Below are 24,951 nucleotides of genomic sequence, written 5' to 3' on the forward strand. Positions count from 1 at the left end.
GTTGACCGGATATTGGTTTGAAGTCTTGGGACTTGGTTTGGGCAAAAACCAAGCTCGGATCGGTCACCGACCGATCGGTGTCTATGTTTGCTCGATCGGCGGTGACCGATCGATACAACAAGCTCTGTTGATTCTTGATCGATCTGTGGCCGATCGGCAGGCGAAAGAGGCGGTGATCGGTCCGGGCCGTCGGGCCATCTGATCGATGCGGGGACCGATCGAGACGATGTCGCGAAGCACGGCCGAGTTGGGATCGATGCGTGGACCGATCGGTATCTGATCGGTCCACAGACCACAGGAGGCGCAAAGGAGTTCGGGAGACGAGAAGTCTGATCGGTCCGTAGACCGATCGGTGTCTGATAATTGCGACGCAACGGCTAGTTTCTTCATTGTTTCTCCTTCGCGGTATAAAGGAGGGCTTCTACAGGGAAAAAAACTCTTCTTTTCTTCTTGAGCTCCTGCTCTTACTGAGCAGCTGGTGTGCTCTTGAGCTTTCCTGAGCTTCTGTTGAAGCTCTGCGTGAGTTTCCTGCTGGTGTTCTAGCTGCTGGATCTGAGAAGCTGCTGCTTCATCAAGGTTCCAGTCGACAACAAGAGGCAAGCAAGTGTTTTACAATTTCTATTGTTCTTGTTTGTTGTCTCTATTGTTGTACTCCTTTGTTTGCTGTTGCAAAAGATTGTGGTGAGGTTTCTCCACCCACAAGGAGTATATTATTAGCCGGTTCTCCGGGGACTCATCCACCGACGGATTGAGAGGCTTCGTCCACCTTACGGACACGCCGAGGAGTAGGAGTATCATCTCCGAACCTCGTTACATCGACGCGTTGAGGTTTGATCTTCTTGTTTTCGTTTCCTTGTTTATTTTTCCGCTGCGCTAACGAATTGTAGGAAGAAACGCGATCGATTTGGGGTCGGCTATTCACACCCCCCCTCTCTAGCCGTACGAAGGATCCTAACAGTCTTTACGTACCAAGTTTAGAAAGAACAAGATTTCAGTTTCTAAACTATTATAGATATTGTGTCTATTTTGATAACAAAGTTGTTATCAAGAAAAATAGAGAAGTTATCTATTCTGGTATGATGGTTGACAATTTATAATCCAATAACTCCCACGATGCAACAAATGGAAATTAGTAACGCATCTTCTAATTTTAAGAGAAAGCAACCTTCGAAAATGAACCAATTATATCTTTGAACATCTAAAGCTAGGTTATACTTGAGTAGAATTCATTGGTAGCTGATGAACTTTTGGGTTCATTGGTAGTGGAAATCTTTCCAACCTGCGAGTCTTACTTGGAAGGAAAATAACCAAGAAGCTTTTAAGTCCAAGGGGTATGGAGTCAAAGATATCGGTTCATTCTGATTTGTGTGATCCTATGACTATCCAAACAAGAGGTAGTATTGAATATTTTGTCTATTTTATAGACAACTATTCAAGATACAAATAAACTTACTTAATGTACCGCAAGACTAAGTACTTTGATTAGTTCAAAGAGTACAAGGCTGATGCAGAGAAATGTTAAAGTAAAAGTCACTATGGTAAGATCGTAGTGGCAAGTACCTCTTGGGAGAATTTAGGAGTCACTTATCAAGAGTAGGGATTCAATCCCAACTAACTACACCTGGTACACCCCAATAGAATGGTGTAGAAAAAGGAAGGTATAGGACTCTTATGGAAATAAGTAGATTGATGAGTTATTTAGAATATTACCAAAATCATTTTAAGCATATACTCTGGAAACGGAAGTGAATATAGTACCTTCCAAAGACAGAACTCTCTACTCATATAGAATTGCTGAATAGACGTAAGCCTATTTCGAAGCATATTCGGATTCGGGTAGTCCAGTATATATGCAGAAGAGAGACAATGATAAGTTGGATAGGAATTCACTTGTTTGTGGGTTATCCTAGAGAAATGAAAGTAGGTTTATAGTCTTAAAAATCAGAAGGTCATTGTTAGCATCAATGACCGATTTTTAGAAAATGACTATGTAATAAACCATGTGCTCATAAGAAAATTTGTTGTTAAGGAAATAATAAAAGATATGTCTAATCTAGTACCAACTGTACAAGATGAGATACCACAAGGAAACTGCAACACGTATCACAAATGATACACAATTACAGAAAGTGTCTTGTTGTAGTGGGAGGGTTGTTAGGCAACCTAAATAGGTTCATGTTTTGGGAGAGTTTTTGGACTCGATCCCTGGAGGATATGAACCTGATCTCCGGTCATATAATGAAGCACTCCAAGATAAAGATGCAGCATCTTGGCAAAGAGTAATGAATAACAGAATTAGAATATATGTATTCTAATAAAATCTGGAAGCTTGTAGAATCACCAAACGGTGTAAAAGCCGTTGGGTGTAAAAAGGTCTATAATAGGAAAAGAGGGATAGACAGGAAGGTAGTAACTTTCAAAGTAAGGCTTGATGAAAAAGGAAACTTTTTCACTGGTAGCCATGCTTAAGTCTATCCGGATTCTTTTATCTATTTGGCAAGAGGATGTCAAGACAGCATTCCTTAATGGAAGTCTTGAAGAAAGCATCCATATAAAGCAACCAGAAGGGTTCATTACAAAGGGCTAAGAGCATCTTGTGTGCAAGCTCAATCAGTCTATGGACTGATACAAAGCTTCAAGGTCTTGGAACATCCAGTTTATCAAAGTAATCCAGACCTATGGATTTATTGAGTAAACGGATAAAGTCTTGTGTATACAAAAGATGTGATGGAAACGTGGTGGTATTTCTTGTACTATACGTAGATAACATTTTTGGTAGTTGGAAACAATATCAAAATTTTGTCAGAAGTAAGGGTATGGTTGTCCAAATAATTCGATATAAAGGACTTGGGAGAATGTATATTCTTGAGATCAAAGTAATAAGTGATCACAAGAAAAGAATATTTTACTTATCCCAAGCTTCATATATCAGAAAAATCCCTGCTCGTTTTAAGCATGCAAAACTCTAAGAAAGGTTTCTTAACTTTTCAGGATGGAGTAACTTTATCTAAAGATATGTCTCTGTAGACATCAAAGGAGATAAAGGAAATAAAGACAGTTCTTTATGCTTCGGCTGTCGGAAGCCTAATGTATGCTATGCACGAGATCAGAAATCTATTTTGCCAAGGGCATAGTTAGCAGATATCAAAGTAACCCTGGACAAGGATAGTGGATTGCAGTAAAGCATATATTAAAGTACCTTAGAGGCACTAGAGAATATATGCTAGCTTACAAGGCAGTTAATTTGGTCCTTGTGGGTTGCATGGATTTTGACTTCCAATCGGATAGTGACAATAATAATTCAACCTCGGGGTTTTGTGTTTACTTTAGGAGGTAAAGTCATAACTATGGAAGAGTGATAAGCATAGGTGTTTTTCTGGACTTCACCATAGAAGCTTAGTATATGGCAAGCCTCTGAGGTAGCCATAAAAGCTGAATGACTCAATAACCTCAAGATAGACTTAGATATGTTTTCTGGTTTGTCCAAAAATTATTACAATTTATTGTAATAATGTTGGTGCAGTAGCAAACTCGAAGAAACCATAAGTCTATAAGGCAAGTAAACACAATAGAGCGCAAGTACCACCCAATACGAGAAATCGTATAAACGAGGAGAAGTTGTTGCTGCCTAGATTACATCAGGTGATGACCTATAGATCCTTTCACTGAGGTTCTTAAGGCAAGAGCTTTTGATGGACATGTTGAAGGGTTAGGAATTAGATGTATGACAGCAGATATAGCAGCTTAGTCTTTTAGTATAAGTGGGAGATTGTTGGAGTGTATACTAAAAGCCTAGCTTTTGGTATAAACATTTATCTAGAAATAAGAATCACATTGGTCAAATGTCTACATTTATGATAAATGTAGTTGTTCAATTAATTTATATTGTAGATGACATGGTGTGTGGTGTCACACACAGAAGATCATGTTATCAGTACCTCATAAAATTATAAACAGTAGCTCACGACCATGATGGAAAGGAACAAACCATTGGAAGGTCGTAGTGTAATTAGGTATTAGTTTATCTTGACTATATAATTACACTAGTACACTCAGAGTGTATTGAGTAGGATCATTTGAGGTCGTTTCTTTTATACTGACTTTATAAAGAAACAAAGACCTCGGTTATTATGGAAGTGTGTGCTCTTAATCCTAATATAATAATAAGCACATATATTTGATATTTATTTCTTTAATTTATCAATGGGTGAGATTTAGTTCGATAAATCAATAAGCCCGATAAGTTGGGAAATGGTATCACTTATAGTGTGTGTTGTTGATTATAGAAGGAAACTGTGTCCTAGAGATACTAGGTTGATAATGTCCTCAAGAGGAGCTCATAAGGATTGTCATGTTAAACCCTGCAGGTGGACTTAGTCCGACATGATAATAAGGTTGAGTGGTACTACTCTTGGACTAAGATATTAATTAAATGAGTTGTCAGTAACTCACTTAATTAGTGGACATTCGATATCTTAAACACAGGGAGACTAACACACTCATAATAAGAAGGAGCCCAAAATGTAATTTGGGATTGGTGCGGTAGTTCAATAATAGTTCTTTAGTGGAATGAATTATTATTGATGAAATTAAGTTGTGTGTTCGGGGCGAACACGGGATGCTTAATTTCATCGGGAGACCAAAACTAATTCCTCCTCTCGGTCCCTATCATAGCCTCTTTATATATAAAGTAGTGTATCCATCTAAGCTCATCTTATAGTCCATGTTGTTGACATTACTATCCAAGAATGCTTCATGTTGTTGTGATCAACGTGAACAGCAAGTTCATATTTACTTGCTGTGACATATCGTTTGCTTAAAACGTGAGAAGTTTTTTTTAAGCAACTCATGTTTTGGTTTGGCAATTAAGTCACATTTTTGCTTGGCAATGAAGTCAACGTGAGAAGCTTGTCAATTGCCAACGTGATCACATGGAATTAAGATGAAAAGAATTTTAATTAAAATATTTCTTTTCGTGGAGAGATGTTTTAAAAGGAAGTTTTAGTTTTAATAAAAAAAAATTTTTATTTATAAATCATCCACATGTTTAAAAGAGATATTTTAATTTATAATTTTCCTTTTTATAAATCAATCATGAAGGGATAAAAATTATTGGAAAAATTTTATAAATTTCCGGAAGCAAATAAGGAAGTTTTAATTTGTGTTTAAAATTGTATTTGCTTGGAGATTTGTATAATGGCCGGCCATTGTAAATTGAGAAGAGAAAAATTATTTTTAATTAAATAAATTTTCCTTTTCATGGCAAAAGAATTAAGGAAGTTTTTATTTAAATTTCCTTATTTGCCAAGACCAAGGATTATAAAAGAGGGGGTAGAGGTGCCTTCATGAGGAACAATTCTATTCTTTTTCTTCCTCTCTTTTCTTCCTTGGTGTGGCCGGCCCCTAGAGGTTCCCCTTCTCCTTCTCTCTTCTCCTTCTTGTGGCCGAGACTTCATCATCTCTTGGAGGCATAGAAGTGGTCGGATCTAGCTTGGAGAAAAGGAGAGAAAGGAGTCTTGTTTCTTGCATCCCTTGGAGCTTGGTTGGTGGAAAAAGATCTTCATCTTTTGGAAGCTTTGTGCTTGGCCGAAACTTGAAGAAAGGAGAAGATGGTGCTTTGGTGGATTCTTATCTCGGAAGATCGTTGCCCACACAACGTCCGAGGTTAGAAGAGGAATACGGTAGAAGATCAAGAGGTCTTTCTAAAAGGTATAACTAGTAATTTTTGTTTCCGCATCATACTAGTTATTTTTGGAAATAATACTAAATACAAGAGGCATACGATTCTAGAGTTTCGAATTTGTTTTCGATATAGTGTTCTTTTGTTTTTCTTTCCCTTGTGATTTGATTGTTCTTTTCGGTTGACCTAAAGTTATTTTAGGAAATTAAATATTAGGTTTCCTTAAAAGGTTTTGTCTAGTCGGTGGTGGTTGCTCCCATATCCAAGAAGGCCATGTGCCTCGCCACGTCAGTACTGGGAACCAATTTTGGAAATTAATATTTAATGGAATTAAATAACTTAGGTGATTTGGATCAAACGTGTTAAGTTCCGCAGGAGATCCAAGTCAAAACCTAAAAGAACAAATAGATTAAGTTTTGGATCAAACGTGTTAAGTTCCGCAGGCGATCCAAAATTTAATTTAAAAGAACACATGGTAGCTAGGAAAAGGTTCAGACTTTTGTACAAAATTTTTGTACAGTGAAACCTCTAGGTTTTCCGAGTAGCAACCAACATTAATAATTACAGCAGGTTCAGTTTCATTTAGTGTAAGTTTATTTCTGCAGACTTGCATTTTTGCAGTTTTATAGATCAGTGCAGAAATAGTTGAAGTTTTGTTTCTTAGAATTAATTCTGCAGTAGGGTAATTGAAATTCTTGAATTCATTTCTAGTTCTATGATTTTATTTTGAATACCAAATCCCCATTTTATAACTAGAAAACCCAAAAAGAGTGTTCTTAATCCAAGACAAGCTTGTTTCTAGCATAAACCTCGCAAATTCGACTCGGCCCTTATACTAGAACATTTCTTTGTGTAGTTGTGGGTTTTCGATCATAATATTAATTTGGGAGTTTATTTGTGACATCAATTTGAGAGCTTACCACTCACCCGAACCCATCTTCCGGGCTTCTCGAGTAATCTTTCGTTCCGGCTTCTCGTCCCTCGGAAACGCCGCGCGTCTCCTTTTTGTCCGCCAGTATACTCTTCTACTGCGCCTCATCCATCGGACGCACCGAGCCCATCAACTTTCTCTCGTGTCATCCTTCTCGCTAGCTACATCTTCCGTAACTAGCAGGGGACGACTGCCAGAAGTGGGTAAATATTCAGGTTGTCGGGCGCTGAGCAGGGGACGACCTCCAGATAGCCTCAACCGTCCGCTCCGACTCAATCGATAATTCCTTAGTCCATTTGTTTATGATCTAGCCATAATTAAGAGTCGATCATCCCTCAATCCATGTTTTTAACCCAGGGATCTGCTATTTTGATTTGTTATAAAAAGGACGTCTAATTTATATTATTTATCAAATTAACCCCTTTCTCTACATGTTACAGTAATCCTTTAATTTTGCTAAATCAATATACCTTTTTCGTTTTATCTCTTAGTAAACGCTGATGATAACAGATCGGATAAAACGGTGCAAAAACGGCAATAAAAAAAACTCCTTAAATGTTTCAACATATAACGCATCTCTTTCCCTAACGTGGACATACATCTTGTCGCTGCGGCCTCTTCACGCCGATTCGTGCGCCTCTCGATTCCTGACGTCGGATTGCAACCCAAATTTGGGGAAAAACCCTAGCCTTAATCCGAGGTCTTGACTCCGCCTCCGGATCGACCCCTTGGCGGATTACCGCAGCGAGACTTGGAGGGGGAGTGTCGAGTTTCAGTCGAATTGGAGGGTTTTGTAGGATCGAGTTGATGAAGGATCCTACCGATCGAACGAAGATCGTGGTTCGGCGCCTGCCTTCGTCGATGTCTTCGACGACGCTCGTGGAGCAGATCGACAGTAGGTTCGCTGGTCGCTACGATTGGTTCTGCTTTCGCCCCGGGAAGAATAGGTAAGGGAACTTTATCGTGCCTAGTTTTAATTAAAAAAAAACGTTTTTGTTTTTTTGGTTGTCGGATCTAGATTGAGTTGCACTGAAACAAATTGGATTCAATCGTTTCTGTGTTAACTTTTTTCCTTTTGGGTTAGAATTTGAAAATTTTGACGTATTCTAGCTGCTTGTGCGTGTGTGTGTTTTTTTTCCTTTTCTCTAATACAACTGAATTAATTTAGTTAATGCACTAGATTCTTAGTTTTGCCTATCGACATTTCAGTGAGATAACATTAATGCTTTTGCAATATACCTGTTCCTGCATTTTGCGTTTAGCTTACTTATAAAACTTCCGTTTACAATCTATTGGGTTCTTAATTCTGTTGTTGGTCTGATTTAACTCTTAATGAGCTGTTAGGAAAGATTTATCAGGAATATTCCAAAACAACAGTGCAAGCACATCATGCTTTTTTAGTCAGTGCTAAATGGCATACCTCATGTGGAAGTCGTTAGTTTGATGGCTCGATAGGATTTTGTAGGCACCATTTAACACCATAATCATCCACGCAGATTGTGCTTAAGTTGCAGTTGGGAATGGATTGGACTTTATGGCAATAGAGGTATTCATTTAGGCTTATTTTGTGGCGATTGTTCTAGCACTATTTTGAGGTTATATACGGATCTAGATTGGGTTGCACTGGAACAAATTGGATTCAATCATGTCTGTGTTAACTTTTTTCCTTTTGGTTTAAAATTTGGAAATTTTGTAGTATTCAAAATTTCACCACCAAGTTCAATCTATCTAGTCTGAAATTATTATTATCATCCTAGTATATCACTATCACCTATTCACATGGCGTGATGAGATACTTGAGGTCATCTTGAAAAGGCACCATCCATGTGGCTCATCCATCAAGGCCTGTTATTCATGTAATGCAACGATAATATTTTTCTGAAAATTGAAATTTAGTGAGATCTGACTGAATGAGGTAAGAAATCCAAATGAAATCAGTTGAATGGTTAGCATTTAATCCTACCTCTCCCCTTCATGAAGAATCAGCAACATGGCATGGCTCAAGCACTTCCAGTGGCAACAATGCTCCAACTGACAAGTTTGTCTCTTTGTAGTAATATGTTTGAACTTTTGTTATTCTGAGTTATGCAATGATGGAAAATTGACAAAAGTGAGAGTTAGTGAACTTGGGAGGTAAACGATATAGTTGAGTAAGTTATAATTCCTATTGATGAGTAAGAGGTGACGTGAGGGTGACTAATAATTGTCATTAGATAACTTTTGGAGTTTGGCTCAATGATTAGAAAACTAGTCAATTGTACCTATAAATGGTGTTACAATGGAGATTTTGAACCATCTTGGTGGGATATGGTATATACTGGTTTAGGTAATTTGGTCAAAACTATGCTTATTGGTTAAGATGTTCTGGGTCTTAGGTACTAAGCAAATATTTCATTAAAATTTCTTATAGCATCCAAAAAAATCTCATATGGGATTGGATAATGCACTTAGGCAAATATCAACTGAAGTACATGTTCATAATTTGCAAATTCAGTTGAACTAGGATATATATGTTTATATATAAAGTTTTGACCATAGTTTGTCAACTCAGCAACTCTAGGTTATATTTGTTTAGCATTTAGAGTTTGGAGCATAGTTTGTGGACCTAGCCAATCCACTGAGATTGACTGAGTTGGATATGATCAGCAGCACTGAGACAACCTTTCTTGATTTCTGTGACAAATAAAATCCCTTAAGGCCACACCTATACAGGTGATAAATGGTCAAGATTGACTGAAAATGTTGAAAATAAAGAAATTCTCAAGTAATGACTGTTGAAATTCAATTTATGAGTTGGTAATAAAGACTATGTCACGTCTTATTTAACTTCATGTTGACAGAATAATAAGCTCCTATATCCTCAATTGCTGTGTTTTTCTTCTTTTTTTTTGGTCCATTGTTGCTGAACTTGAATGTGTATTTTGAAATTACAATGTTGAAGGGAGAGTTTGAGTGGAGCTTCTGTCTTTGTTGCTCAATGACAATTAATCCTCATGGAATGCAACTTGTCTCAAATCCTAACCGATCTTCTCAAAATTAGACTGATGTTCTTTTAAGGTTTTAAGGTGTTTTAAGGTGCTCGACTCACAGATAAAGCATATATGCTAGGCAGCAGCATATAGAGTTGGTATTAAAAGGTAATAACACTATTCTAGATAAAAGTTTTAGCATATATCCAACATAGTATGTATTCAATTCATACAATTCATAAATCCACATAAGATAAAATCTACATCAATAACACATAATTTGACAGTGTAGAATAAGTCATATTTACTAGTTGCACACATATAATCAATATTTAAAGTGCTTATCATCTGTAAAACACACATTCAACACTTAAAAGGTTTGTGTTACTAGTTACTACATCAAAAACATTAGTCAATCAGAAAGATATCATCACAAAAGTCTTTGGTAAGTTCTTGATCATCACTAAACAAGTGTTTTTTCCCCACCATATAAGATGCCTGCCTAGTCTGCCTTGGAACACACCTAGTCATTGGAATTGGCTAACGGAATCACATCACATATGTAATTAGGTCCTTGTCTAAAATGCATAGGTCTCTTTTTAGAACACTAGTGCCAGTTTAACTACTAGTGAAGAAAATGGTTCAACCTTTGGTTTGGTTTTCAAAAATTCCAAAGACGCAAAATTTAATACACTCAATGCATATCAGTTGCTCAACTTGGTTAACTTAGTGAATGACACAACTATATTCAATAGATCAATGTAGTTTGTCAAATTATTCTATTGTAGTAAAATAATTTGGGCTGAAATGAGCCTAGCTGAGCGCATTTGACTCTTGTCCATGCTTGTTGATTTTTCTTAAGAGTTCGTTACCAGACTGCCCTTTTTCGTTCAAGCTTGGTTGTAAAAAGTCTTATTGAATTCAAGCGGAGCTTTTTTTTTTTCTTTACTGAGCTCAACTAGAGATATTGATTTAGTTAAAACATTGATCCAACAAAGGGGACATTATCTTCTCATATTTAATATATTGTAGATTATATAAATTTTGGACTTTCACTTTAAAAATAATCATCAAATACTTAAATTGATTAGCATGTTTATTTTTTATAAAATTACTCTGTGTCTTGTACTAGTGATTTAGCCTTGTATAGCTTGAGTAAGGGATAATGTTCATGTAGACAATACCTGGGACAAACATGGTTTGATAATGATGATTGTAAGCCTTGTACTACCATGATTTTTTATTTATGATATCTTTCAAGAATGAAATAATCAGATAATTCATCTACCTATAAAACAAATCTTAGATACTTAAAAACCATATAGAAATGTATTAAAACAAATAAGGATATTTTATATTCTTGGAAATGATCAGATAATTCATCCACCTATTGAAATTATAAAAAATTCTATAGCTGACATAATTTAAGGCTTTAGACAAATAACATTATGAAATGTTCAATTCTTATTCAAATTAGCAAAATTATCATAGTTAGGATTGTATGATTTAACTTTTCTTTCTTTGTATTTGCATTTTAAAATAAAATTAGCATAAAGATAAAAATAAGCTTGTTTTACTTTTAGTTACTACGAAGTTTTTTTTTTAAATTGATATTTTCTAGTATGATAACATCCTTTTACATTATGGTTATTATTTACTTAAAATTTTTTAGCCGATTCCAATCCTTGTGTTATTGATATGAAGATTTATGACTTGTTCATGTCTTTCAACCTATCATTAGGAGGAAAATTGTTTGTCTCAATATATGAACAACTCTATACATTTATTGTCAATGATTATGGCATTCTATCAATTTTTTACTGCCTTATTGTTTTAATCGTGAGTTTTTAAAAAGATGTTCTTAGTTGGATATGTTACAAATTGTAAGAAAAAAAAAATCCGAATATAGTATACCAGCAAGTTTTTTAATTCTAGTTGATAGTTGGTGTTTGTGAATTCCTTCTTCCTTAAATATTTTGACATCTCCTCTCTTACCCTCATTTGGACTATTTTTAGGCCAAAGTTGATGGTTTGTAGCACTTAGTGGAAATATATACTAAAATCTAAAAACAATGTATGTAATTTGTGGATTATCCTTTGTATGGCCATGTTTTATTCTTATAAACAAATACCATGATAAACTATCTCTTTTGTTTGAAAAGGTTCTACTTTAGTTTGTGAAAGACTACTTTTAGTTTGTGGTTTTAACTTTAATATCCAAATTTTCTGAATGCTGCAGCCAAAAGGACCAAAGACATTCTCGAGCATATATTAACTTCAAAAGACCAGAAGATGTGGTTGAGTTTGCTGAGTTCTTTGGTGGGCACATATTCGTCAATGAGAAGGGTATTTAACTTTATTTCATTCCTGCTGCTTTTTCTTTTTATGGTCTATTATGTGCATATTATATTCTCTAACGATTAACTTATAATATAACATGTCCATTTTGTTTTTCTCTGTATAATTATGTCTACTTAGTTGCAACAAACAATTTAAAATTATTTTTTTTTCATGGTGTGTTCTTGTATGATGGGTTCTTGAAATAATTATGCCAGGTGCTCAGTTTAAGGCTCTTGTAGAGTATGCACCATCTCAACGAGTTCCAAAGCTGTGGTTAAAAAAAGATGGTCGTGAAGGGACCATATCTAAGGGTAATCTATTTTCAACTTTGGCGCATATCATCAAACTTACAAGTATTAAACTGGTGCTGGCCACCATCCATTCTTACTAAATAGCTGTATATCCCATTAACTTTTAGATCCTGAATACATGGAGTTTCTTGAACTTGTATCAAAACCCGCAGAACATCTTCCTAGTGCAGAGATTCAGTTAGAGAGGAAAGAAGCTGAAAGAGCTGGTCAGTTGCTAAATGTAGCTGCAAATCATCTTAGCTAGATAGTGCTAAAAAAGTAGGAGTTGCTCAAATGAAGATGCTTAATTAAGAGAAAACCATTTTTCTATTTCATCTTTTGCTTTTGTATAGGTGCTATAAAGGAAGCACCCATAATAACACCATTAATGGATTTTGTTCGACGGAAAAGAGCAGCTAAAAATGGTTCTCAGGTATCATAAAAGTCTCTTCTCTATCAAGTTTATAGTATCTAACAAAGCCATCTTCCTTTGTGATTCACCTTTTGAACTCATCAAGTAATCTTAGGAACTGTGTTTTCCGTGGGCAAGCTTTTAGATCCTTGGGCTACCTATTACCCTTGGCAAACATGATTGGGCATTTGTATTTTGTGTGGCTTACTGGCCATTTAGAAACTTATGAGGTGCCTTCTGAGTAGCATAAGCTTGACTGTTGTTGGGTTCTCATTATTTCTGTGAATTATTATTTTGTATGTGAATCTAACAACGATTTTTAGTATGAAAAATGTCAAAGGAACCTATTTATTATGCTTGTTTATTTTAACAAATTTATCAGTAGTCTCTATTATTTGGATATTTTATTGTTTGGATCTGAGTTGGCTGATCGATGATTTAGGAATTTGTGGTTCTATTTAATGCTTTCAAACTAACTACAAAGTTTTTTTTTTGTTTTTTTGCTGCTTTTGGTATAATCTTTTCACATGTTCAGATATTATTCTTTCTGCAGAAATTATTCGGCAATGGTAAAGTTAGTAAACGATTGGGAGTTTCTGCTAGCCCTTCAAGTTCTTCTGCCAAAAGAGGTTCTGATAGGCGTAAAGTTGCAACTTCAAATGTATGCATTTCTTTGTCTGTGCCTTTTTTTTTTTTTTTTCAGTTTTGAATTGATTTTCTGTTCTTCAAGTTCTTGGGCATGAATGTGAAGCATATTATTTAAAATGTTTATGCATTTTATGCTTTTTCAATTGAATGCTTTTTAATTATTTTCTTTCTTTTGTTTTTTTTTTGTAAAGCAGCCTGGTCCTTGATATCATTTGCATTACACTTGTACCAAAGTTATTAAATGTCTTAGTGTGGTTGGTGATAGCCTCTAGAGAGTTTGGTGAAGCTACTAACATTTATAGAAGCACCAATATAGAAAACCATGATATATTATCTTTAGCAATTGCCATTTAATAGAAAAGCTAGACCTGAGGTCTGTACTTAGCTTCCTGGACATGATCTTGGTCTTCAATATGGTCATGATCAGGTGACAGGCTGTGGGAAGGCAGTTGTTGAGCTTACTTTTTTTGTAACGCAATAAACTCAAGAAGGTGATGGCACATTTGCTCCAGCAGTATTTTTCTTATACTTGTCATGATGGGCTACATAATGGAAGTACGTTGGACAGTGCCAGCTTCTTTTTTTGTTTTTGTTTTTGCTTTTGTTTTTGTATGTGTCATCTTGGATGGCATATACATTTCTTTTTCATACACATTTGGATGGCCTTTTTAGAGAAGCTCTTCAAATATAATATGGCGATAATTTATCTCATCATATCTGTTGGGATCCTTTATGATGAATAGGTACTCAAGTGGGTTTTGCTGACTTGATTAGAAATAATATTGCCATCATTTGAAAGTCACTGTTAGGCAATAAGACATATCGTAATCTAATTTCTTGAATGTGTTTGGAAAGTATCCATATGGCATTCTTCTATTTTCCTAATTTTGGAATTCTATCATACTTGACCGTTCAGCACATATATTTTATCCAATAGTGCCATCAGTGGATACTTTAATGCATGTTTGTATTTTACCTAATTCTTTCTGCAAGGCTAACATTTTTCTGTATTGCTTGCTCACTGATCTTTTCTTTTTCATTTTTGGTATTTATTTTTTATTTTTTACTATGTTACCTCGTTTCTATTTACTAGTATCATTTCTCATGTCTTTTATGCTCTTTGGTGCTTTCAGTACGTGCTTAAGGATAGCATGAAAAAACGAGGCCCTAAAGACAAGCCAACATACATTTTGATGTCAAGAAAGGAAGACCAGATGTCTGCATCAGATAAATCTGTTAATGTACCTTCTACGATTGAGAAGGAAGGAGTAGAAGATGAATTTGGTATGTTATATTTCTGATTTCATGAACATCCTCTTTTGATGGGTTTTTGGTTGACTGCTCTAGTCTGCTATTGATTCTGGGATCCAGGCATCTATTAGGTTGTCCAAACACTAGTTCTAGTAGTTAAACATAAATAGTTAGGAGATTACAAACTGTTGTTATGAATGATCTCTTACGGCTCGTGCACACACAGTATAATTTGATTCAAAGATTATTGCCTACTCTTTTAGTTTGGGAGTTAAAAAGATGTACTCCCTAGCAAATGTTTCTTTTAGTTTGGGAGGAAGACACACATATACGAGTGAAGTTGTTGTTCTCTTTTAATAGAATAACTCAATTATATCCTTCTGTAGCACGTGAGGAATATATATTTATATATACACACAGACAATTGTGAGGGACAGTTTGAGCACAAGCAAACATTTCATCAGCTCTTATTTCTTTAGAGAGTCTCTTTGTCCTTTGAATCTGCGTGTTAGAATGCTGAATGATTGTGCAAGTTCTTCCCAGGTTTCTATCTTTCGTTAAGTTTCACCAAAGAATGACGTAAGTGATCACACTTTGCCCCAGAGCATCATGTTGTATTGATAGCAAAGCACTAGCTGATGTTCTTTCTCTAGGACGCCACTCTTCATCTAGGAGGATTCCTTCTATCATTATAATAATTTATTTACAAAAGGCTTTTGACAATGTTTCTTTTTTTCAGTTGGTTGGATTAAGACTTGTCTTTCCTCTTTCAACTTCCATTACAAGGTTAATGGTATTTGTTCTGAGGAGTTCAGGAGTGTTACTAGCATTAGGCTGGATATCCTTCATCACCATATCTTTCATCATTATGTAGCAATTTTTCATTTGTCTCATGGATTCTAATACAGAAGTTAGGTTGATTTGTTGGTATTCTCTTTTCTAAAATGATTATATGCTGGTGACTTACCCTTACCTATGCCAATGACAGTTTCTGTTCTGCTCTGCTGCTAAGTTGATCTTGGAAATTTTTGTAGGCTTATCAATTCATTTGTCTGACTAGAAGAGAGCTGTTAATAGAGTTTTCTCTTTCTTTGGTATTAAGGGCTGTTCTCAACTTTTCATGTAATTGGGTTTTTACATTTCCCCAACGAGGGTTCCTAATCCATGTCAAGAGTTGCTTCTTGAAGAAAATTGTCAGAAGATGGAGGGCCAAAATGATAAAATTCTTTGTCAGATGCTCAACTGTATCCATATCCATGCTCTTACTTCTGGTTGGGTTAATGATCCTATTCTGAATAAGATTTCTAAAAGGTGTTTTTGATATTCTGATAATTCATATAACCAACTTCATCTTGTAAACTGACAAATTGTAATTGCTAAAAGCACTTGTATAGAATATTGCAAATAACAAACTGTCGAACAGTTGTAACTAACACACACAAACACACACACACAACAGAAGCATGAGTCGGCTATGATCTCTTAATCAGCAATTTAATTATTGGAATTCATGTAGGCCCAGGAGTTGAATCTGGAAAAACTAGATTTGTGCTTTTGAAAGGGAAGGAGAGAGAATCTTCTGATGTAAGCAACAGATGATGATGTGCTTTTTCATTCTTAATCATTGTTTTATCATGTCATAACAACTACTGTGTACTTTCATCAGGCGCCTAGAGTTTTAGCACAACACCAGATTGTAGCATCTCCAGTCAAAGGTTCACCTATTTTTTCATCTAAAAAAAACCAGACGAGTGGAAGGATCATTAAAAGCATACTCACAAAGGAGGGTCGTATGGATTTTTCATTTATAAATACCACCCATACTGAACAACAAATGCAAGTGGCAAATGTAGAGGACAAGCATCCATCTCGACCTCCCAGTGCAAGCTTGAATTCCAAGGATCACATACCATGTATTTCATCGCTTGCATCTGTTTCTGATGATGATAAAAAATATACAGATGGTAAGGCTGCTGTAGACAACAAACATGTTTCTGTATCGAGCGAAAAACATGAAAGGCGAACTAGGAATAAAGACAGACCTGATCGTGGTGTTTGGGCTCCTCTTCGTCGTCCAGATAGATCTCAATCTAATGATAGAATTCCTCCTGAAGTGGTCCAGCCGTCAGCTAATTCTTCAGAAGGCTTATCCGTGTCTCAACAGGCAGTTGGGAAAGTTCGGGAGGACGAGGTGGTTATTCAGACACGCAATGCACGTGGTAGTAACTTGCTTGCTGCCCATGAAACACCATTGGGTTATGGAGAAAGAAAACCTGATCTGTCCTATGCAAGTAGAAGTGAAGATATAAAGATTCACGGAGGCAGACGAGTTGATTATTCTGGAGCTGAAAATGGTGCGGCCTGTCAAACTTGTATGGCAATTGTACATCATTTTGTTCTGTTAGTCTGTGCAACTGATGATTACTTGATAATTATTCAGGTTCTCATAGGCATGTTGGGCGTCGTGGATCATTACGTAGTCTAAAGGACACAGATAGCTCCTTGAATCCTTCAGAAGGAAAGAATTCCAAGAGAGGTTCTACTGGCTATAGTTCGTATGAGGTGAAATATCCTGAAATAATGATAATCAATTAGTGAAATTTTACAATCTTATACTTAATCTTGGCTAATAATATGCAGAGACAAGTATGGGTTCAGAAGTCAGGCTCGGCTTCATGAATTTTGTACTGAATGGTAAGATTTTAACTCTTGTTTTTTTCCTTATTTCATGCCTCTAACACCAGCCAGCATACCCCTCGTCTGCAACCTTGAACTGATATGCAGTTAATTGCAACATCCCTACCTTTAGTTTTCCATAACTTCTCACGTCTGTGCTCCTGTGTTAGCTTTCCTTTGTCTATGATCATCTTAACAGCAGGATACATATGATGCTGCAGATTAGCCAATTGTGGCAATGTTCTGTTTCAAGCTCATTGTTATGAGTTCTTGATGATGTAAAGTGCAGTGGCAGTGCCTCTCTGGGTAAATGCTGCTTGAATTTTGCTATTACCAAATTGGTCCACAAGCACAGCTATAACTCGTCAGTAAGGAAAAGGATGAACTAAACCACATCGAAGGTGAAATAAATTTGCTAATGGTCTGCAATTTTCTGTGAATAACCATCTACTTGAAGCTTTAGTTTGTGAAAGGATGGTAGTTGCAGTTGTTGGCCTGGAGTGCCAAGTCTTTCTCCCACTCCATTATGTTGGCTAAGATATTTCCAGCACAAGCCTCCAGTAGAACTTCTCAAGTATGTTATCAACAACAGTGCGGGAGCTTTTCGGAGCAACTGTTCTTGGTTGGTTTTGTTTCTACCGTTGTTTATAGGTTTGAGAAGCCTTGTATGGCCATGATGTTTCAGTGAACTCGTTTTGGTGAATTACTTGTGTAATACTAGGAAACTAGTATTTCTCGACAAATATAAGTTTGTCATTAGTGTTTTTAGAGTCGATAGCGTTGAAATCGTGCCAAGTGATGTCTGTGGATGATGTTACTGGTTTTTAGTACATCCATGACGTCTGTGGAGATGCACTTCTGGTGCCTTCAAGTTTTAACAGCTCAAGTCTGAAAATTTGAATTTAACGCCTCGATAATGTTTAGTTTCATGGAAATGCTTCTTGTTTTCAGAATGATTCTAGTCTGGATGTTGGCGAATCATGGAATGAAATCATTTTTGATGTTTAGGGTTGAGTACATTTAAAGTTCATCTTTGAATTTTCCAGGTTAAAGTTTTAACCACGTTCATAGACGAATTATTTTCTTGAAACAACACAAGAAAAAAAAAATTCATCAGTATGATCCAAAATATTTGATCATTCACATTAGATCAGCTTGGATCTTAGAGTGGCTATTTAAAAAAAAAACAAAGCTGAACAAAGGCTCATTTTCGGATTTCTATGTAATATATAGTTATCCTATGGAGTAAATTTATTTTTTTTATTTTACCCCTTTTATTAATTATTATGATGTTGGATTCAAAGAACACGGTAGATTTCAAAGAATATCTCTACTGCAGTGATTTTGATTTTTAAAAATAAGCATCAAAGTTTTAAATTTGGTAAAATATATAATTTATCACCTTTATTGGAAGGGAGTAAATAAAGAAATCTAACTCATATGGACGATAATTGTTCGATCTTTATCAATATTCGATTATTTAATTTTATAAACATGTTAAATAATAATCAACTTGGATTTAGTGGTAAACATCAAAGTTTCAAAGAAGACTACTATGCTAGTTGAAAATCCATACTATTATATGGTGATAAGTTTTTAAAATTAGTATCATTTTGGTGTTATATTTTGAAAATCAACACTATAATGACATTGATTTTTGAAATACTAGATCACATTAATATTGTTCTTTGTATCATGTCCTTTTTTGGGTAGTGCGGTAGTTAAGATATAGAGCATTGTCATATAAAATTTTGGGGTCAAAACTTTGACATGTCCGAATATGCCTTTCCTCATACCTTGGCTATTTGTACTAATGACTAGTAGCTATCTATAATTTATTTTCTCTGTGTTAACCTAGGGACAGATTAACGGGAGCACTGGGAGTGAGTGAATTGCCTTATGCCACATAGGGTTGTAAATGAGCTAAGGTAATTGAGCCAAGTCGAGTTGAGCTTAAAATAAACCAAGCCTTTGAAATGTTTGTTCAAGTTTAACTTGGTTTATTTTTTATGAGCTTAAGCTTGACTTGAGCTTGGTTTATTTAGATGTTATCGAACTCTCAATTCAAGCTTGTTTGATTATTTGAAACTTTTAATTATTTGATTGATTATTAAGTTTGATAATTTAAATTTATTTGTTTATTTTATTTTATTTTTTATTTAGCACATTGATAAGATTTTTATTAATAAATATATTTTGTGAACATTATTCACGAGCGTTGTTCACGAACATTGTTCATAAACGTTAACGAGCTGAATACATATGTATTCAAGGTTATTGTCTATTTTAACGAGCTGTTCAAGTTTATTTGTTTAATTAATCTTATGTATATTGAACGAACATAAACAAGCTCTTATCAAGTTGAACACTAAACTTATTCACGAACACTTGATTTATCTATAACCTTATTACCACATTTGAAATTCAATATCACAGTGATGATGTTATTTGAACGTGATCTCTATTTTTTAGTTGGTATCAAGTATTCAGTTTATACCCTTTAATTTTGGAGGTAATCGGTTTTATTTTATAGAAATTTTTCATCGACTACCAAAATAAATCGAAAAATGTTTGCATGGAACTGTAAAATTGAGCCTGCTAATGATATTTATATAATCTGTTGTTAAATAAAGTAGTAATGATATAATCTTATATGAGAGAGAAAATTTAGAAATTAGTGATGAGATAATCTCTGTATTATTCATCAAAAAATTTAGATGAGAGGATATCTAATTTTCCAACAATATTAATGTGAATTTTGAAACAAAAACCAAAATTAAAGGAAAGGAATAAAGCATCGTTCACTCATATGACCTCACCATAATTACCTATTTTACAAAGAACCCCTTCTTACACTTCGTTGTTCGATCCTAGAAATTATCGAAATTATCACAATATTACAACTACGTCAAAAGATCCGGAACTAGTGGGCCCCGTTTCCGGTCCTGCGTCGACGGACAGGGCGATACCGGCGACTGGTGGTTGCTCTCCGGCAGGTGGTGGGGGAACTCCGACAGCATCAGCACCACCTCCCTCATCGTCGGCCGCTCCACGCTGTTCTCCTGCACGCACAGCATCGCCACGAAGAAGACGTGCGCAACCTCGTCGGCCGGCGCGGCGCAGAGCCGAGAGTCGACGATCGCCGCCGCGTTGTCCCGGCTCCCGCCCGTGGCAAACTTCGCCCATTGCACGATGTCGACGCCGTCGCCGAAGTCGCCCACCGGCCGCAGACCGCTGATGAGCTCGAGCAGCACAACGCCGAAGCTGTACACGTCCGACTTCTCGTCGACCTTGAGGGTGTACGCGTACTCTGCAACCACGAAGACATCGATCAAAATACCACAAAAATAAATAAAATAAAATAAATACGGCCAGAAAACCAAAAACATTCAACAATTCCCACGACCATTCACCAAGATCAAGAAATTTCTGAGTAAATGTTTGACAGAGCATGAAGACCAAGCAGTGATCGCAGCTTTGGGAACGAAGATTTTACACAGGTCGATCCTGTGGATTGGAATAACTTGTCCCTCTCTGCCACGCCATGCGTGCAGCCACCGCAGCGTCACGTCCCTGTTTCCGTGTTCCTCCTCGTTGGGCTGCATGAACCGGAGCTGAAGTTCATCGACGTGGTTTGGAGCCCAAAGATTTGATGTTGGATTCTGTCATTCATGCCGATGGATTGTGTCCCAGGTCAAATAGGACCATAGATGACTGAACATCGTCAGTCAATTTTTGGTCGGATCAATGAATTTCATTCGTCTGTGTTCTATCCTAGATTTATAATTTATTTACTGAGAGTCTGAGACAATCTAATTCATGTACAGTGTCATCATTGATATGGAAACAATTATCTGCGTGGAATTCTTCAACTAGGATTTGTTGGAGTTTATATGCTAAATTTAGAAAGAGAGTTGCCGCTGTAGGAAAAAACAAACTCAGAAAGTTCTTAAGCAGAATCAAACAAGAAATTGCAGAGAGTAAAAAACAAAAGAATCAAACGAAGAACAGTTTTTTATAATTAAAATGATGCAGATGTTGTGAGGAAGAAGAAGAAGAAGAAGAATTGAATGGAAATAGTACGGAATTTGTTGTACCTGGAGCGATGTAGCCGTAGGATCCGGCGATGGCGGACATGCTCTCGGAGGCAGCGCCGTCGTGGTGGAGGAACTTGGCGAGGCCGAAGTCGGCGACGTGGGCCTCGAACCCGGCGTCGAGAAGGATGTTGTTGGACTTCACGTCACGGTGGACGATGCGCGGGCTGCAGTCGTGGTGCAGGTAGCAGAGCCCCCTGGCCGCCTCCACCGCGATCCGGTAGCGCCGCCCCCAACCGAGCGACGTTCCGCCTCCCTTGCCGTGCAGCGCCGCTCCCAGGCTGCCTTTTCCCATGTACTCGTACACCAGCAGGTTCGTCTCCCCGTCGCTACAGAACGCAAGCAGGCGCACGATGTTGCGGTGGCGGATGTTCCCCAGAGTTCGCACCTCCGCCCGGAAGCCGTGGTCGTGGCCGCCGCCCCGCAGCCGCTTAACCGCGATCTCTCCACCTCCCGCCCGTCCGAGGTACACAGTCCCGCCGCCGCCGCGCCCGATCACGTTCCCCTCCTTCATGCTCTCCAGCACCTCCGCCACGCCGAACCCCACCTTCTGGAACGCCGTAAGCTGCCACTCCCCCGCCCTGCCCCCGCCGCTGCGACGGTACGCCCGCGCCCGAGCCGCCGCGGCTGTGGCGAACACCAGCGAGCAGAGCAGCAGCCCCAACGCGAAGATCAGCTTGAAATCGCCACCCGCGCCCTCGCGCGGCCGCGCAAGAGCAGCTGGGCGAGCGTCGCACAGTAGGCCCACCGCTGCCCCGCACAAAGCAGGATTTCCCGCGAACGCGGAAGCGTTCAGGTAGGCCAGCTGTCCGACGGCGGGCACCTCTCCGGAGAGATCGTTGTAGGAGAAGTCCGCTGCGGTGAGGCTCCGCAACCCCGAGATCGACCGCGGAATCGTGTCGCTTAGGTGGTTGTGCGACAGATTCAGATAGTTGAGGACGGATATCCCTGAGATCTCTCCGGGGATCGTCCCGGAGAGGTTGTTCTGGCTGAGATCCAAGTATATGAGCTGGGTGCACGCGCCGATCTCCGGCGGGACGAGGCCAGAGAGGGCATTGCGGCTGAGATCGAGCTTCGTCATGTGCCGCAACTCGCCGACATCGCCGGGAATCGGACCGGAAAGTTGATTGCTGCCCAATAGCAAGGTCTGAATCGAGGAGAGATTCGAGATTGACGTCGGAATTGAACCAGAAAGCAAATTGTCGGATAGATTGAGCTGGGCCAATTGGTTGCGGCTCTGGCCGGAATCATCATCATTGGCTGGTATTCTACCAGAGAGGTAGTTGCTCTGCATCTCTAACAGGTTGAGACTGGGCAAGTAGAGAAGCCCTGAGGGAATGCTGCCATTGAGATAATTCTGTCCGAGCCTCACTCTCGTGAGGCTCCAACACTTGCCCAAGCTCTCAGGGATCGGTCCGAACAAGAAATTGTTCAACAAGATCAAAACTTTGAGCTGCTTAAGTGGACAGAGATCGCCGGGAATGGTGCCCGTTAACTTGTTTGACGAAAGGTCCAGCACGCGCATCCGGCCGCCGGAGCCCAACTTCTCTGGGATCACGCCGGTGAAGTTGTTCATGAACAGCTGCAGCGTGTCGAGCTTCGGCAGTCTGGCCACGAACTCTGGGATCGAGCCGTGGAGCCGGTTGATGAAGAGATTGAGCAGGGTGAGTTCAGTGAGAGCGGCAAGCTCGAGGGGTACCTCCCCGGTGAGCGCGTTGTTGGAGAGGTCGAGCAGGGTGAGCCGTGTGAGGTTGCCGAGTGCCGCCGAGATCGGCCCCGACAAGCGGTTGGAATGGAGAAAAAGCGTATCGAGGTTGACGAGGTTGCCGAGCTCGGCCGGGATTTTCCCTTCGAGACCACAACTCGAGAGGTCGAGGTGGACTAGAGTGGCGGCGAGCCTCCCGAGCTCGGCCGGGATGCCACCGTCGAACACGTTGTAGTAGCCCAAGTAGAGCTTCCTGAGGCTCGTCAAGTTGCCAATCTCCGCCGGAATTCTGCCGCGGAGGTCGTTCCCGTTCAACGACAAGTACTCCAGCGCGGCCAAATTTCCGTAGCTCGCCGGAATCTGCCCGGTGAAGTAGTTTCCGCCGAGGTCCAAGTATCTGAGTCGGCTCAAATTCGCGGCGCCGGACGGTAACAAGGCGGTGAAGTTGTTGTCGTAGGCGTCGAGCACCTCGAGGCTCCGCAGGCTCGCGTAGCCCCACTCGATCCCGCCGTCGAATAAGTTGCACGAAATGTTCAAGAACCGAAGGCTCGGCAAATCCGCGAGCTTAATCCCTCCCTCGAGCTGGTTTCCGGCGAGCGAGAGCTTCACCAACGCATCCATGCCGGAGACCACGACCGCGACGCTGCCGGAAATGTTCAAATTAGAGAGGTCGACGCCGGCGACGCGGCCGCGGTTGCACCGGACGCCAAACCACGAGCACACTGAACTCAGATTGGCTTCGCTCCAGCTTTCCAGCTCCGGGCCGGAAGACTGGAAGCCTGCTCTCATGGAAGCCAACACTGAGGCATCATCGCGAAGCGAAGCACAAGTAGCAGGGCTTGCGACGGCCAACACCATGAGAAGAACAAGAAGAAGAAAAGGTGCCATTTTTGATGAAGCATTGGCCATGACGCTATCTAACATAGAATATAGCTTCAGATATAAGGTAATCTTTTGGAGGAAGAAAGACTTCACTGTGAAGACTTTAAGATAAGTACTTGGCAAGTTCCTTCAAGAACAGATCTTTTTGTTCTTGATTTTACTATTGATTTATTCTTCACCTCATGCTCAAGTGGATCGCATCGAAGCCGTGGGGGACAATAAATATGAAGTGAAAGAGGGAACAGGATTAAGAGGGTGGCATTTGAATATACTGGCAGGAAAAACATGACTGCTGACAGAAGTTGCAGATTTCCATTAAAGATGTAGATTTTAAGGATTTATGAAGCTAATAAAGTGTTTACTGTTAAGAATATTTGGGGTTCAATAAGTTTGTACATCAAACTGGAAAATTTTCATTTGCAGTGAGAAACTGCAGAGGAGAGAAGCTGGAGCTGATGAATGAATGAGTCACCATGGCCTGACTGCAACTGATTCCTCATTCAGCCATCTCAGAGCCTGCACCTGCCATTGAAAGCCTTGCTCTGAATGTCCAAAATCACCACAAGGACCTCAAAGCTCACCAGATAGTTTGGATTTCTTTAATTAGAGGAAAAGATAAAGGCATTGCCAGAGAAGATGTAAAGTGTTTCACTGTTGCAGCATTTGCCAGTTCATGTCTACCTCCCACTCTAGTCAGTAAAGCAAAATGTGATTATAACTGAATCATTATATCATTTAAAGAAGTGGAATGATGACTGTAATATATATAATTGACACGATTATAATAGAAATGACTGCTATGGTGTGTGGGATTTGTGGTGAGGAAAGGAATCATTAAGCTTTTGTTAGGCTTTATTTCATGTCCCTCCCAAAGGTGCATGGTCCTTCAGAGGAGGGGTCTTAAAGATCCCCCTTCCACTTCAAAAGACTTGTTAAAGATGAATGTCTGCGCCCCTTCACATGGGAAAGAGTGCTCTTGTATCATATGGATGGAACAGGAGGCTGAGCCATTCTCTTTTCTTCCTCTTCTTTACCAAAGTGGCCTTCTTTGCTTCCTGGTGATTCTACTTGAC

At 38.8% G+C, this 24,951-nt stretch overlaps 2 protein-coding genes across 3 annotated transcripts; one reads left to right on the top strand and one right to left on the bottom strand.

The window, feature by feature from the left end:
- The first annotated feature begins 7,194 nt into the window (after nucleotides 1-7,194).
- LOC121975996 (regulator of nonsense transcripts UPF3-like) lies at nucleotides 7,195-17,967 on the top strand. Of its 2 annotated transcripts, none has more exons than XM_042527964.1 (12): nucleotides 7,195-7,558; nucleotides 11,820-11,926; nucleotides 12,136-12,231; nucleotides 12,339-12,437; nucleotides 12,564-12,643; nucleotides 13,176-13,283; nucleotides 14,404-14,554; nucleotides 16,038-16,105; nucleotides 16,188-16,875; nucleotides 16,962-17,083; nucleotides 17,162-17,215; nucleotides 17,397-17,967. In XM_042527964.1, exons 1-11 carry the CDS (start codon nucleotides 7,419-7,421, stop codon nucleotides 17,198-17,200), a joined length of 1,698 nt encoding a protein of 565 aa, XP_042383898.1. In that variant the 5' UTR covers nucleotides 7,195-7,418; the 3' UTR covers nucleotides 17,201-17,215; nucleotides 17,397-17,967. The 2 variants fall into 2 exon arrangements, with proteins under 2 accessions (XP_042383898.1, XP_042383897.1); XM_042527963.1 differs by having other exon boundaries at nucleotides 17,419-17,967.
- Nucleotides 17,968-19,973: 2,006 nt separating this feature from the next.
- On the bottom strand, nucleotides 19,974-24,444 carry LOC121975997 (leucine-rich repeat receptor-like serine/threonine-protein kinase BAM1). Its single transcript, XM_042527965.1, has 2 exons — nucleotides 21,295-24,444; nucleotides 19,974-20,507 (listed from the first exon to the last, which is right to left on the bottom strand). Exons 1-2 carry the CDS (start codon nucleotides 23,918-23,920, stop codon nucleotides 20,101-20,103), a joined length of 3,033 nt encoding a protein of 1,010 aa, XP_042383899.1. The 5' UTR covers nucleotides 23,921-24,444; the 3' UTR covers nucleotides 19,974-20,100.
- Nucleotides 24,445-24,951: the final 507 nt, after the last annotated feature.

The sequence above is a fragment of the Zingiber officinale genome, chromosome 4B (genome assembly GCF_018446385.1).
Source record: "Zingiber officinale cultivar Zhangliang chromosome 4B, Zo_v1.1, whole genome shotgun sequence".
In the NCBI taxonomy this organism is placed as follows: domain Eukaryota; kingdom Viridiplantae; phylum Streptophyta; class Magnoliopsida; order Zingiberales; family Zingiberaceae; genus Zingiber; species Zingiber officinale.

Coding starts and splice junctions, on each gene's coding strand:
- LOC121975997 (XM_042527965.1), bottom strand. CDS start 23,920: ATGTTAGATAGCGTCATGGCCAATGCTTCATCAAAAATGGCACCTTTT. Junction 20,508..21,294: donor CTACGGCTACATCGCTCCAG/GTACAACAAATT, acceptor TCGTGGTTGCAG/AGTACGCGTACACCCTCAAG.
- LOC121975996 (XM_042527964.1), top strand. CDS start 7,419: ATGAAGGATCCTACCGATCGAACGAAGATCGTGGTTCGGCGCCTGCCT. Junction 11,927..12,135: donor CATATTCGTCAATGAGAAGG/GTATTTAACTTT, acceptor TAATTATGCCAG/GTGCTCAGTTTAAGGCTCTT. Junction 14,555..16,037: donor AGGAGTAGAAGATGAATTTG/GTATGTTATATT, acceptor GAATTCATGTAG/GCCCAGGAGTTGAATCTGGA.